General features: G+C 37.0%; 1 protein-coding gene across 1 annotated transcript; it reads right to left on the bottom strand.

The window, feature by feature from the left end:
• Positions 1-1,923: 1,923 nt before the first annotated feature.
• Positions 1,924-2,637, bottom strand: LOC139899890 (putative F-box protein At3g16210). Its single transcript, XM_071882715.1, has one exon. The coding sequence runs from the start codon at positions 2,635-2,637 to the stop codon at positions 1,924-1,926; it is 714 nt and encodes a 237-aa protein (XP_071738816.1).
• Positions 2,638-14,165: the final 11,528 nt, after the last annotated feature.

Below are 14,165 nucleotides of genomic sequence, written 5' to 3'. Positions count from 1 at the left end.
AACTGCAGTCAGTTGTGGCGACGTCAACAACAGAGCCAGAATATGTAGCAGCTACTCAGGCTACTAAAGAGGCAGTATGGTTGAAGATGTTGTTGGAGGAACTCGGACACAAACAAAAGAATATCACTCTATTTTGTGACAACTAGAGTGCCTTGCATCTTGCAAGGAATCCGGCATTTCATTCAAAGACAAAGCATATACGAGTTCAGTATCACTTCGTTCTTGAGAAAGTGGAAGAAGGAACCGTGGATATGCAGAAAATTCATACTGATAAAAATGTGGCTGATTTTCTAACAAAATCAATCAATCGTGACAAGTTTATTTGGTGCCGTTCCTCATGCGGCCTAGCAGAGACGTAAGCAACATCATTTGCAAGGAAGGATTATTGTGTAAAGATTGATTGAGCTTCAATCGAATCTTCAAGTAGGAGATTGTTGAATATTAATCTTGGATGGTAGAGTTGATGTGGTCAATTAACACATTTATTTTGAGTCCACACTATTCAAATGAAGGCTTTCATCTTCATACTCACCAACCCCTATTTTTTAGTAGTATAAATAGAGCTCTAACTTATGCTCATTTTCTCATCCCAAAATCACAAGTGTTCTTGTGTACTAAAAGAGTTAATAGAGAGTTTGAGTGTTGAGTCTCCTAATTACAAGAGATATAAAGATTAGTGCTTATCCTTGTAATTAGAGAGAAGTGTAATTCCTATTATTCTTATTAGTGAAACGTTTCTTTCCTTGCCCGTGGTTTTTACCCTATTGGGGTTTTTCACGTTAAATCTCAATGTCTCTTTATTGTTGCTATTTCAATTATTACTAGCGGTTTGCTATAATTCGATGTCGCTTTTCTTAACACCCCTTAGTCAGTTTTATGTATAAGAGTCATAAAACCAGTTAGATAACCCAAATTAACCTTGTGGTTGTAGTAGTGAAATTATCGGTATAACCATAAGGACCAATCAACTATACTAAAACTACAAAAAAGAAAAAAGAAACCCAGTTAAGTGGGTTCAACTGACTCTATTTGATACGGAGTACATCGGATCTCTCAATAAGTACATTGTTTCAGTTGTAAAGAGTATATGTTATGTCGAGGTGACATGCTACAAAATATGACCCGAGATTGACATGGGTTGAGGTTCAAATCAACCCATTTTGGCCATGTTCGCAGCCCTTTCTGGTATGCAACAATGAACCATCTTGTTCATACTTGGGCTACATGATTTCCATCCTTTGAGGTGTGGGAGAACCAATTTGGTAGTTAGCATATAGTAGTTCTCAGCTCAATATTATGAAAATTTAAATTTCAAAATTGTGTTAATTGATCTATAATGACTACAAAAAGCTAAGCTTAGTAAAAACAGAAGACAAAATTTAGTTGCTCTAGATGCAGTAGCAGACCAAAATGTGCAGTGGAGCACACAAAGTAACCAGATCATTTCATAATTAAAAATGAAAATGTGAACTATCAGACAAATAAGAACCTCTTATTCATTAAATTAACTTTAATCTAAATAAATCTCTAAAAGAAACAAAAAACGGAATACTATAAAATTAAAATTAAAAACCTGCAACACCTCTCAGAGAGCAGAAAGATCGGAGGGTGAAACCCGCTTGAAATCTGAAAGCTGGATCAATCTTATGGAAAAATCACGGTGGTTTATCAAATCGTGTGATATTGTTACGTATGAAACTTTTGATGTATCGTACATAACAAACTGATTATAGCCATCAGTTAAAACAATTCGTCCATCAACCAAAATACACACTGGGTGGAACTTTTTGAAATAATTACTGTCCAAACCGAATGTAAATGAATGCTCTTTTGACCATGAATTGTTTTCGTGTTTTTTCATAACCCACAATTCGAATCCGGCATCGTTCTTGTCTATCATGCAAAGGCATCCATTTAGTGATCCTAAAACAGTCCCAGAATACGATCTCGCTCAACTTCGATATTTATGATTGAAAATACCATATCCTTGACATTGAGAGCTATGATTCCCAAACATGTTACAGAAATAAGCCAATATATATAGCCATGTAGAAATACACCTTCATCCCAAAAGAAAAAATAATCATCAAAGGGTAGTGCTGACCTGGCCCACGAACTAGTTTTAAAATCGTAGACGTGACAAGTAAGTTGCGCTAAATATGAAACTAAAAAAGATCCAAACCTAACAATCTTTAAGTCTTCTGTAGTTGCACCATACCCAAATCCAAATTCATATGATGAAAAATGCTCAGGACAAGGTCGGTCCATGACATCAAGTAGCTTCGATGCACGTGTTAAGGGATTGTATAGGTACATATGAGTACGTAGCGAAAAATCAGTAATGGTCACAACGACTATGCCATTGTGTGTTCCAACAATAGACACTTCTTTACATTCTTTTTCTTCTAAAAGAGAATTAGGGATGTTGATTATGGAATGATCCTTGGTGTCTAAAATGATAAAAGGCATCGGGTGTTGGAGAAGAATCATTCGACGTGATCCTGACTTCATAAAATAAGGATCTGAAATTAGACGATTCCAATGTTTTGATACGCATCTGAACCGAAGTAAAGACTTGCCGGGAAGTCCAGCAAGTATGTTGTTAGTAATGTCATCGTGTATATGGACGTCCGCCATTTTATTATGTGACCTAAACCTACTGTGATGATCAGATGTTACAATCATGCATGTGGCGAATGTGTTTTTTTGTATTAAATATAATAAACTAGAAAAAAATTCGACCGCGCGATGCTGCGGTTATATTCGACACGCGGTCGAATTTGGATATACGTTGTTTGGTACCTAATATATCTAGTAGGTTTGGTTGTTTGTTGGACGTGTATGTATATGTATGCAATATAGGCCGAAATATTTAGTGTTTTTTTAACGATGTTCGTTTTGCGTATAGTTAGTCGCGTTGTGTTCGTAAAATTATTTTGAGTTAAACGGCGGTCTTAGAAAAATTTAACTCCTACCGAGCGAGAATATAGGGCCCGTTATCTAGTGTTTTTTAACGATGTTCGTTTTGCGTATAGTTAGTTCCGTTGGGTTCGCCTGATTTTTTTGAGTTGAACGGTGGTCTCGAAAAAATTTAACTCACACCGAGCGAGAAGATAGAGCCCGTTAAAAATTCGGGTGGAATTAATTTTTTTATTTTAATAAAATTATATATTTACGCTTTCTACCCCTGAAAAAGTGTAAACTTGAGGGGCCGTTTTGTAAATTGAGCAGAACTTGAGGGATCGTTTGTAGTGTGAATGCAAACTCAAAACGACAATACGGTAGAACTGAAACTACGAATTTTGGGGGACTTTTATAATATAAAATATAATATAATATAATATAATATAATATAATAAGAGCAGTCCCAATGGTTCGTCCAGGACACCAGCCCACAGTCGCCCAGCCTGGGCGCCCTTGGCACGAACCCGCCCAGGGGTCCGCCCAGGGCTCGCCCAGATCTCGCTCAGGGCCTACCGTCCAGCCTTTTGTCTTTCTTGAGCATATTTGTGGGCAAAAATTTCGACTGTTGAGGGCTCCAACGGCTACCCCAACGGCTAATTGCCTTTTTCCTCTTTTTTTTTTTTTTTTTTTATTTTCTATTTCATTTTTTACTCTATTTAAACCTCATATCTCAACCTCATTTTATACACAACTTTCATATTTCTTATCTTTTTTATTCATTTTTCTCACATCTTTCACCACAAAAATGAGTTTCAAAAAAACACCAAGCAAAGGAAAAACGAAACAACGTCCGGTAGTTCAAGATCCAAATGCGATGAGTCTAGATATGATGCAAATGCTACTCGATAACTCGCAACAAACTACCGAGTTTTCTCGTTTTGCAAATACTAATGCATTTGCGGGTATGTTCGGAAATGTCCATCAACAACAATCTCAAAATGTTCCGATCTACCATAACCAACAATCTCAAAATGTTCCGATCTACCATAACCAACAATCTCAAAATGTTCCACTCTTCCTGAACCAACTATCTCAAAATGTTCAAATCTACCCGAACCAACTATCTCAAAATGTTCAAATCTACCCGAACCAACAACAAACGAAACAAACACCTTATTATCCAAGTCTCCGTGATGAATCGTCCGACGAAGAAGTTCCCGAAACACCACTCCAAAATGAACCCGAATCCGATCCTGAGCTCGAACCCGAAGCCGAAGCCGAACGTGATCCGAAAGGAAAAGGAAAAGGAAAAGGAAAAGGAAAGAAAGTGAGGTGTCCGAAGACAGCGTGGACCGACTTGGAGACAAAAATTTTAGCCGACCTTTTTGTTTATGTTTCCGAACATCCGAGTGTCGGAAACGACCAAAGTCATACTTCATTTTGGGGAGAAGTCCGAAGACAATATAATTCAATTGTTCCGGTGAAAAGACGTCCGGATCAAATAAGTGAAAAATGGTCGAAAATGCAAAGGGATGTCAAGATATGGATCTGTATTTACAACAAATACGAGAGAATGTGGGAAAGTGGTTGTAATAATGACGACATTATGACCGCGGCCCGAACCGCTTTCAAAGCGCAAACAAAGGGACGACACTTTGCGTTTGAGGATGCGTGGCGAGTGTTAAGGAATTGCCCGAAGTTTTTAGAAGGCGAAAGTATTTCGAGTAGCAACAAACGAAAAGAACCCGATCATATACCAATTAATGATCAAACCGAGGGAAGTTCCAACCCGAACACAAGCATGCACCCTGACCCAACCCAAATGGAAAATTTGTTAAAGGATACTGACCCAATCAGACGTCCTCCAAGTCGAGCTAAAAGTCAAAGGGACTCTTACTCATCCGATGCAGCGAGCCGTTTGTCTTCCGATGAAGTTCGCTTTAAAATTGTTCAATCGGTCCAAGCTTCACAAGATGTGGCGAATCAAACCATGAAAAAGCTACAAAATGATAGCAACATGCGGGCTATGTTTAAAGGGTTGAAGCTTCTTTTCAAACCGGTGTCACGAGATTTGCCCCCCGATGAATACGATATGCTAATGCTTGCTCGAGAAAAAAATTAAGAAAAAATATGTGAAGCAATTGCAAAACTTGGACGACGACGACGAGGAGTAGTTTGATTATTTAGCTTTCTAGTATTTTTTTTAATTGTCGTAAAAATTTTTAATTTTAAATTGTTGTAATGTTTTAAATTTTAACTATTGTATTTTTTTTATAATTTTAATGAAATGGTAATTTTATGTTTTTTATTTAAAATTTATCTTATAAATATTAATAATTATTTGATAATATAAAATAATTCAAAAAGAAAATAAAAAATGGAATGAGGAGTGTCTTTGTTAGGAGTGTTTAGTCCTGTGAAAGAAGTGAGATGGAAGTGCTGATGTGGCGCTGAATGGTTGGTTAGTCATGGAAGACATGTTGTCACCATTGGGACTGCTCTAATAAGAAGTAATACTTAGACCACTCCCTATGGTTCCATTACCCGTCATTACCTGCTCATTACCCGTAGTTACCCGTAATGAACCATAGGCACGGATTAGTTACCCGTGTTAGTTACCCGCATTCACCATGGATTTAATGGAAGTGTTTAGGTTAGTTATAGGAATTGTGGGTTCCAGTGGCTTTTTATTGTTGGACTTGATACTTTATTGCTTGTACGTTGTATATTAAGAGGAGTATTGTTTTAGTCATGATAGGGAGTGTTTAGTTATGAGTTAGTTATAGGATATTGGTGTTGATGTGGGGCTGATGTGAAAGATTAAGAGGATGAATAGTTTAGTTACGATAGGGAGTGGCCTTATCATGTAGTTTATTATGTAACTTCTTCCGAGATAATTCCTCAGAATTAGTTTAGGATAACTATCAATGACTAGTATTATTATCTCTTTAATTAATTACGTATAATGCATTAATTTGATATATTATCAGTTTCTTACCCATGCGAAATGCGATCCAAAAGGTCGTTTTAAAAAGTAGTTAAATCACCAGTTATAAAACGTAAAGTATAAACGTAAAAATCTTGATCATAAAACGAAAACTTAAAATGTAAAATGCAAAAGTAAAACCCAAAATAGGTACGAAGAATGTAAAACGTTAATCTTACCACCAACGACTCAGGCAAATTAGTCTATACCAATATGATTTGAGTTTTATCCGAAATCAGTACTTTATGCTGTGAAAGGACTCACTAATACTATAACATTGCCATTTACAAATGTTGTGTCACTACCGGAAAATCTGTTCATCCGGACGACTAATCGTCCCAGAAGGTCTTCCCGGACGATTTTTAGTCCCTGAAAAGTCGTCCAGGAAAGTTCGTCCCAAAAAGTTTTCCCGGACGACCTGTTTTTTTCCCGGACGGAAAATGGGGCCCACATTGACTTTCAACGCTTGCCTTTGTGGACGCTATTTCCAGACGACTAGTCATCCCGAAAAGTTTTATATTAAAATAATATTGATGGCTGGAAAACATAATCCCGAACGACATATCGTCCGGAAAGGCTTATGTTGTTTTTTGAGCAGAATTCTTTCTGCAGTTTTCCAGCCGTAAAAAACGGCACATTTCAAATATCAAAACCTGCTTTATGAATACGGTATATTTTCACAAATACCACAATAACATTAAATAAAAGTATCCAAACGACAATTACAATAATTATTCAAACATTTCAACATCCAAAAAACTACCAAATCGAACAATATCGTTTACAAACACAACCTAAAATTAAACAAACCCAACAAAAGCATAATTGTCTTCAAACACACCCAACAAATTACATACCGCCATATCCATCATCATACAAATCATCGTCATTGTTTTGGCATACTACCATGATGCTACAGAAGCATACCATGCAACGGTCGCAAACACGAACTTGAGGAGCATTGTCTTCAGATGTAAGAGCAACTCTTCCATGGGTGCACTTGTCACAAAAATATATCTCCACAGTTTCGACAATGATGCTAAAAAGTAAAAAACCAAACAACAATTACAGAAGAAGCATTTGTATATATATCTAAGTAAACTTAAACAATGGAAACATTAACATTAACTTAGAAATGCAAGTTGTAACCGATGTCACAAAAGACTTCCACTCACTAACCTTTCTATTAAAAGCACTAAAGTCTCCTCCGCATCCAGTACATTTTGTAACAGCTTCATCGAGTACCTACACAATATATAAGACGAATGATTAAACTAGTGATGCATGATTAATTTGTCACAAACCAAAGAATAATCATAATTTCTCATTTTCTTTGACAGTATCAACAGGCCTGTTCTTACCACCCATCTCCTTAACCTGTCATTCGCACAAAACAAGTAAAATAAACAAAATTTTCACACCTAGAATTGAATAAAGGAAGTCTAAGGTCACGAATATAGTGAAACCCACAATTCGCAAATACTAACCTGTATGGTTGCAGCAGATACTGTGTCTAACAATGTGTTTGTAGTGTAACTATTGGATTGTAGTCGTATACGTCTCGACTCAATATCTACAGAACACTTGGACCAAAATGCAAAGGTAGATGAATCATACACTTACACAAGTGGCGGATCCAGGAAATTTTTTCACCGGGGGCGAATTTTTTTTTAAAACGTAGGGAATTTTTTTTTTGCAAAATATATAGGTTTTGGGGCAAAATATATAGTTTTTTGAGCAAAATTTGAAGGTTTTTGGGCAAAATACGAAGATTTTGAGGCAAAATATGAAGGGTTTGGGGCAAAAAAATTTTTCCACCGGGGGCAACATCGAAAAATCGAAAAAATTTGCACTAAAATTTCGAAATCCACCGGGGGCGGGTGCCCCCCCCCTCTTAACACATTTGATCCGCCAGTTGAATTACATACAAGAAGAGTAAAAAAAGTTGGCAAACTTTGAACATTTAACACTGAAGATTGAGAGCAAAATATAGGAGTGTGGAGACATTTAAACAAAACTGGAAAAAGTGTCACTAAAAACTGTTTCAACACTTGCACGGATTTTGCAGATTTCGGTAAGCGTGAAACAGAGAAAAACAGATCAAAAACAGAGCAAATTGATTGTGCGCGGTGATGGTGCGCGGCGCGCTCCCTGCGCGCACTAGAGAAGTTTTGATCAGAAGGCTTGCTCGAAGTTTGAGGGTGTGCACGGCGCGCACGTTTAAGTGTGCACGGCGCGCACGATGTCTGGCAGCAAGTGGGCAACTTGCACACATGGGATCCGATCTTGATTGATTCTCCTTTCACTTTAGGTGCTTAGTGGGTTGCTTTACACCACTAATTGTGGCTGTGATCATGTCATTAGTGGGTGTAAAGCATGGCTAGTTGGTTTATCTTTCATGATTACTAGCACACTTGAAGATCAAGTTGTAGTTTGGTTGGTTTCTTGTTTGCTCTATATATATAGAGCTCATTCATAGTCATTGTAACACACCACTCTCAAATATTCAGTAAATAAACGATCTCTAGTTGGTCCGTGGACTAAAGCAATCACAACGATTGCATATAACCACGTTATATCTTGTGTCGATTTACTTTTTCGCATTTATATTCTTTCGTTCATTAAGTGGGTGAGTGATCTTGAAGAATCAATTGCGTTGTTTGGGTCCTAATATCCTAACAACTGGTATCTAGAGCACAAGGTTTCGTTAAGGGAACGATGGCGGAAGATGGGAAGTTTAGAATCGACCGATTCGATGGGAGAGACTTTGGCTTTTGGAAGATGCAAATTGAAGATTACTTGTATCAAAAGAAGCTACACCAACCCTTGTTAGAGACCAAGCCCGAAAGCATGAACGATGCCGATTGGATGCTTTTGGATCGTCAAGCTTTGGGTGCTATTCGTCTTTCACTTGCTAAGAACGTTGCATACAACGTTGTGAATGAGAAGACGACGTTTGCTTGCTTGAAATCACTCTCTAACATGTATGAGAAACCTACAGCTGCAAATAAGGTATTTCTCATGCGTCAATTGTTTAATACTAAAATGAAGGAAGGTACGAGTGCAACGGATCATATCAATGAATTTAATAATATCGTTTCAAGACTTGAATCGGTAGAGATTAAGTTTGATGATGAACTAAAAGCACTTATCTTGCTTTCATCATTACCGGAAAGTTGGTCGGGTACGGTTACCGCGGTTAGTAGCTCTACGGGAACTACTAAGCTAGCGTTTGAAGGAATAAGGGACTTGATTCTTGGTGAAGATACTCGTAGGAGAAATTCGGGGGAATCGACATCCGGTTCTTTGTTAAGTACCGACAACCGGGGTAGAAAATTTGAACGCGGTGAGAAGAAGGGTAGGAAGAAGTCTAAGAAGAGGTATCCATCGAAGGATAGAAGTGAAGTTACTTGTTGGGGTTGCAATCAAAAGGGGCACTTTCAAAGGAATTGCAAAAATGGTTCCACGAAAGGTGTAAACTTGGCCGAAGGGGAAAGTGATGATGCACTTTTGTGTAGTGTTGAAAATTCTATGGAGTCTTGGATTTTGGATTCGGGAGCTTCGTTTCATGCTACTCATATCAAAAGCATGATGAAGAATTTTCGTTCATACCAAGGCAATGTGAGATTGGCGGACAACAAGCAACTCAATATAGAGGGCATTGGAGATGTTGTTTTGAAGACTACTCTTGGTTCTAATTGGACTTTGAAGAACGTAAGGTACATTCCTAAATTGAAAAGGAAACTTATTTCGGTTGGTCAATTAGATGATGAAGGTAACGCGGTTACTTTTGAAAACCGCCAATGGAAGGTGGTTAAGGGTAGTAGTATTGTGGCTCGTGGGCATAAAAGGGGAACACTTTATATGGTTGAAGTGTTTGATGAAGACACGGTGGTTGCTACGGTTAATGTTGAGTCCGAATCAACTCTATGGCACTGAAGACTCGGGCATATGAGTGAGAAGGGTATGAAGATGCTTGTTTCGAGTGGGAGGATTCCGGATTTGAAGAAAGTAGAACTTGGGTTTTGCGAACCATGTGTTTATGGGAAGCAAAAGAAGGTGACTTTTGGGAAATCGGGGAATGCACCTAAGTTGGAGAAATTGGAGCTCGTTCATACGGATGTGTTTGGTCCAACCAATGTAGAATCACATGGAGGTTCTCGCTATTATGTCACCTTCATTGACGACTCCACTCGAAAGGTACGGGTTTATTTTCTTAAAGCTAAATCCGATGTATTTAATACTTTTGTGAAGTGGAAAGCTATGGTAGAAAATGAGACTAACTTGAAGGTTAAGTGCTTAAAGTCGGATAATGGAGGAGAATATGGTAGTCTTGAGTTTAAAGATCATTGTGCAAAGCTCGGTATTAGAAAGTTGAAAACGGTACCGGAGACACCGCAACACAACGGGGTTGCCGAACGTATGAATCGTACGTTAAATGAAAGGGCTAAGAGTATGAGACTACATGCCGGTTTGCCTAAAATGTTTTGGGCGGATGCGGTTAACACGGCAGCTTATTTGATAAATAGGGGACCCTCAACACCGTTGGGTTTCCGAATTCCCGAGGAAGAATGGCAAGGCAAGAAGGTGAGTTATGGTCACCTTAGGATCTTTGGGTGTAATGAATATGTGAAGACCAAAGATGCTGATAAAGACAAGCTTGAAGATAAGTCAAAGAAGTGTATTTTCATAGGGTACGGGTCGGATGAAATGGGCTATCGTTGTTGGGACAACGAGGCTAGAAAAGTAATTCGTTCGCGAGATGTTACTTTTGATGAAGATTCGGTCTATGGCAAACCGGAAACGGGGAGTCCTAAACCGAGTCAAGTTACTTTTGACGATGTTTCTATTGATGATCTTGCAGGTTCTAGTGGGAGTACGGGAAACAATGAATTGCCGAATAACGGTGAGGCGTCAAAAAATGCTAATGATGGGGATGATTCGGAAAGCGGTGATGATCCCGAACATAGTGCGAGTTCTAGTGATGAGGAGGACACAAATGAAACCGGTCCAACCATTCCGGTTACTCCTACACCAAGACGCTCGACTAGAGTGCCCAAACCTAATCCTAGGTATTCTCCATCAGCAAACTACTTTCTCTATACCGAGAATGGTGAACCTGAAAGTTACTTTGAGGCAAGAAAAACAAAAGAATCCATACAATGGGAGCTTGCCATGAAAGAAGAGATGGGATCACTTGAGAAGAACAAGACTTGGTCACTAGTGAAGTTACCTCATGATAAAAGGGCATTGCAAAGCAAATGGGTATATAGAATCAAGAATGAGATGGATGGCAAGAAAAGGTACAAGGCTCGTTTGGTAGTCAAAGGCTTTCAACAAAAGGAAGGGGTTGACTACAAAGAGATATTTTCACCGGTAGTTAAAATGACTACTATCTGTTTGGTACTTTCTATGGTTGCATCCGAAGACTTACATCTAGAGCAACTAGATGTGAAGACTGCATTCTTGCATGGTGATCTTGTTGAACAGATCTACATGAGGCAACCCGAGGGCTTTGAGGTAAACGGTAAAGAGAAGTGGGTTTGTAAGCTAAAAATTACTTTTAATTACTTATAAAATTACTTTTAATTACTTAAAAATTACTTAAATATTATTTTTAATTACTTATAAATTAAACCCTAAACCCTAATTAAACCCCTAAACCCTAAACTAACCCTACCTAAACCTTAAACGATCCGGTCTGGCGGGAAACTTTAGGTGGAAAATCTTGGACGGGAAAACGGATGGTGGCTTTTTGGCGGATAAATTCTTCTATATAATAACCCCACTAATCACAACACTAATTAATCCAATATATATTACATGTGTGTTTCTGTTATACTGCACTGACATCCGATAACGACGTTACATTTATTACAAATCAGATACAAACACTTCATATTATTACAAACAACCTATTTAACATTTAAACCCCCATTTTATAAAATAAGCACACGACATCAGAGTAGCTTGTCAAACATATCATCAGAGTAATAAATGTAACGTCGTTATCGGATGTCAGTGCAGTATAACAGAAACACACATGTAATATATACAAATCAGATACAAACACTTCATATTATTACAAACAACCTATTTAACATTTAAACCCCCATTTTATAAAATAAGCACACGACATCAGAGTAGCTTGTCAAACATATCATCAGCTCGATTCCCGACCCAACCAACACTAAGATCCAAAACCTGTAAGGGAGGATGAAATGTCCCGTTCTTATTGATTAAAAACGTTCCATATTAATTGATTTCGTTGCGAGGTTTTGACCTCTATATGAGACATTTTTTAAAGACTGCATTCATTTTTAAAACAAACCATAACCTTTATTTCATAGATAAAGGTTTTAAAAAGCTTTACGTAGATTATCAAATAATGATAATCTAAAATATCCTGTTTACACACAACCATTACATAATGGTTTACAATACAAATATGTTACAACAAAATAAGTTTCTTGAATGCAGTTTTACACAATATCATACAAGCATGGACTCCAAATCTCGTCCTTATTTAAGTATGCGACAGCGGAAGCTCTTAATAATCACCTGAGAATAAACATGCTTAAAACGTCAACAAAAATGTTGGTGAGTTATAGGTTTAACCTATATATATCAAATCATAATAATAGACCACAAGATTTCATATTTCAATACACATCCCATACATAGAGATAAAAATCATTCATATGGTGAACACCTGGTAACCGACATTAACAAGATGCATATATAAGAATATCCCCATCATTCCGGGACACCCTTCGGATATGATATAAATTTCGAAGTACTAAAGCATCCGGTACTTTGGATGGGGTTTGTTAGGCCCAATAGATCTATCTTTAGGATTCGCGTCAATTAGGGTGTCTGTTCCCTAATTCTTAGATTACCAGACTTAATAAAAAGGGGCATATTCGATTTCGATAAATTCAACCATAGAATGTAGTTTCACGTACTTGTGTCTATTTTGTAAATCATTTATAAAACCTGCATGTATTCTCATCCCAAAAATATTAGATTTTAAAAGTGGGACTATAACTCACTTTCACAGATTTTTACTTCGTCGGGAAGTAAGACTTGGTCACTGGTTGATTCACGAACCTATAACAATATATACATATATATCAAAGTATGTTCAAAATATATTTACAACACTTTTAATATATTTTGATGTTTTAAGTTTATTAAGTCAGCTGTCCTCGTTAGTAAACTACAACTAGTTGTCCACAGTTAGATGTACAGAAATAAATCGATAAATATTATCTTGAATCAATCCACGACCCAGTGTATACGTATCTCAGTATTGATCACAACTCAAACTATATATATTTTGGAATCAACCTCAACCCTGTATAGCTAACTCCAACATTCACATATAGAGTGTCTATGGTTGTTCCGAAATATATATAGATGTGTCGACATGATAGGTCGAAACATTGTATACGTGTCTATGGTATCTCAAGATTACATAATATACAATACAAGTTGATTAAGTTATGGTTGGAATAGATTTGTTACCAATTTTCACGTAGCTAAAATGAGAAAAATTATCCAATCTTGTTTTACCCATAACTTCTTTATTTTAAATCCGTTTTGAGTGAATCAAATTGCTATGGTTTCATATTGAACTCTATTTTATGAATCTAAACAGAAAAAGTATAGGTTTATAGTCGGAAAAATAAGTTACAAGTCATTTTTGTAAAGGTAGTCATTTCAGTCGAAAGAACGACGTCTAGATGACCATTTTAGAAAACATACTTTCACTTTGAGTTTAACCATAATTTTTGGATATAGTTTCATGTTCATAATAAAAATCATTTTCTCAGAATAACAACTTTTAAATCAAAGTTTATCATAGTTTTTAATTAACTAACCCAAAACAGCCCGCGGTGTTACTACGACGGCGTAAATCCGGTTTTACGGTGTTTTTCGTGTTTCCAGGTTTTAAATCATTAAGTTAGCATATCATACAGATATAGAACATGTGTTTAGTTGATTTTAAAAGTCAAGTTAGAAGGATTAACTTTTGTTTGCGAACAAGTTTAGAATTAACTAAACTATGTTCTAGTGATTACAAGTTTAAACCTTCGAATAAGATAGCTTTATATGTATGAATCGAATGATGTTATAAACATCATTACTACCTTAAGTTCCTTGGATAAACCTACTGGAAAAGAGAAAAATGGATCTAGCTTCAATGGATCCTTGGATGGCTCGAAGTTCTTGAAGCAGAATCATGACACGAAAACAAGTTCAAGTAAGATCA

This window comes from Rutidosis leptorrhynchoides, chromosome 3 (genome assembly GCF_046630445.1).
Source record: "Rutidosis leptorrhynchoides isolate AG116_Rl617_1_P2 chromosome 3, CSIRO_AGI_Rlap_v1, whole genome shotgun sequence".
Classification (NCBI taxonomy): Eukaryota; Viridiplantae; Streptophyta; class Magnoliopsida; order Asterales; family Asteraceae; genus Rutidosis; species Rutidosis leptorrhynchoides.
Note: the sequence above shows the minus strand (reverse complement) of the source record. Positions and strands in the feature narration are given on the sequence as shown.

Excerpts from the sequence above, each read along its gene's own strand:
- LOC139899890 (XM_071882715.1), bottom strand. The coding sequence starts at position 2,637 with ATGGCGGACGTCCATATACACGATGACATTACTAACAACATACTTGCT.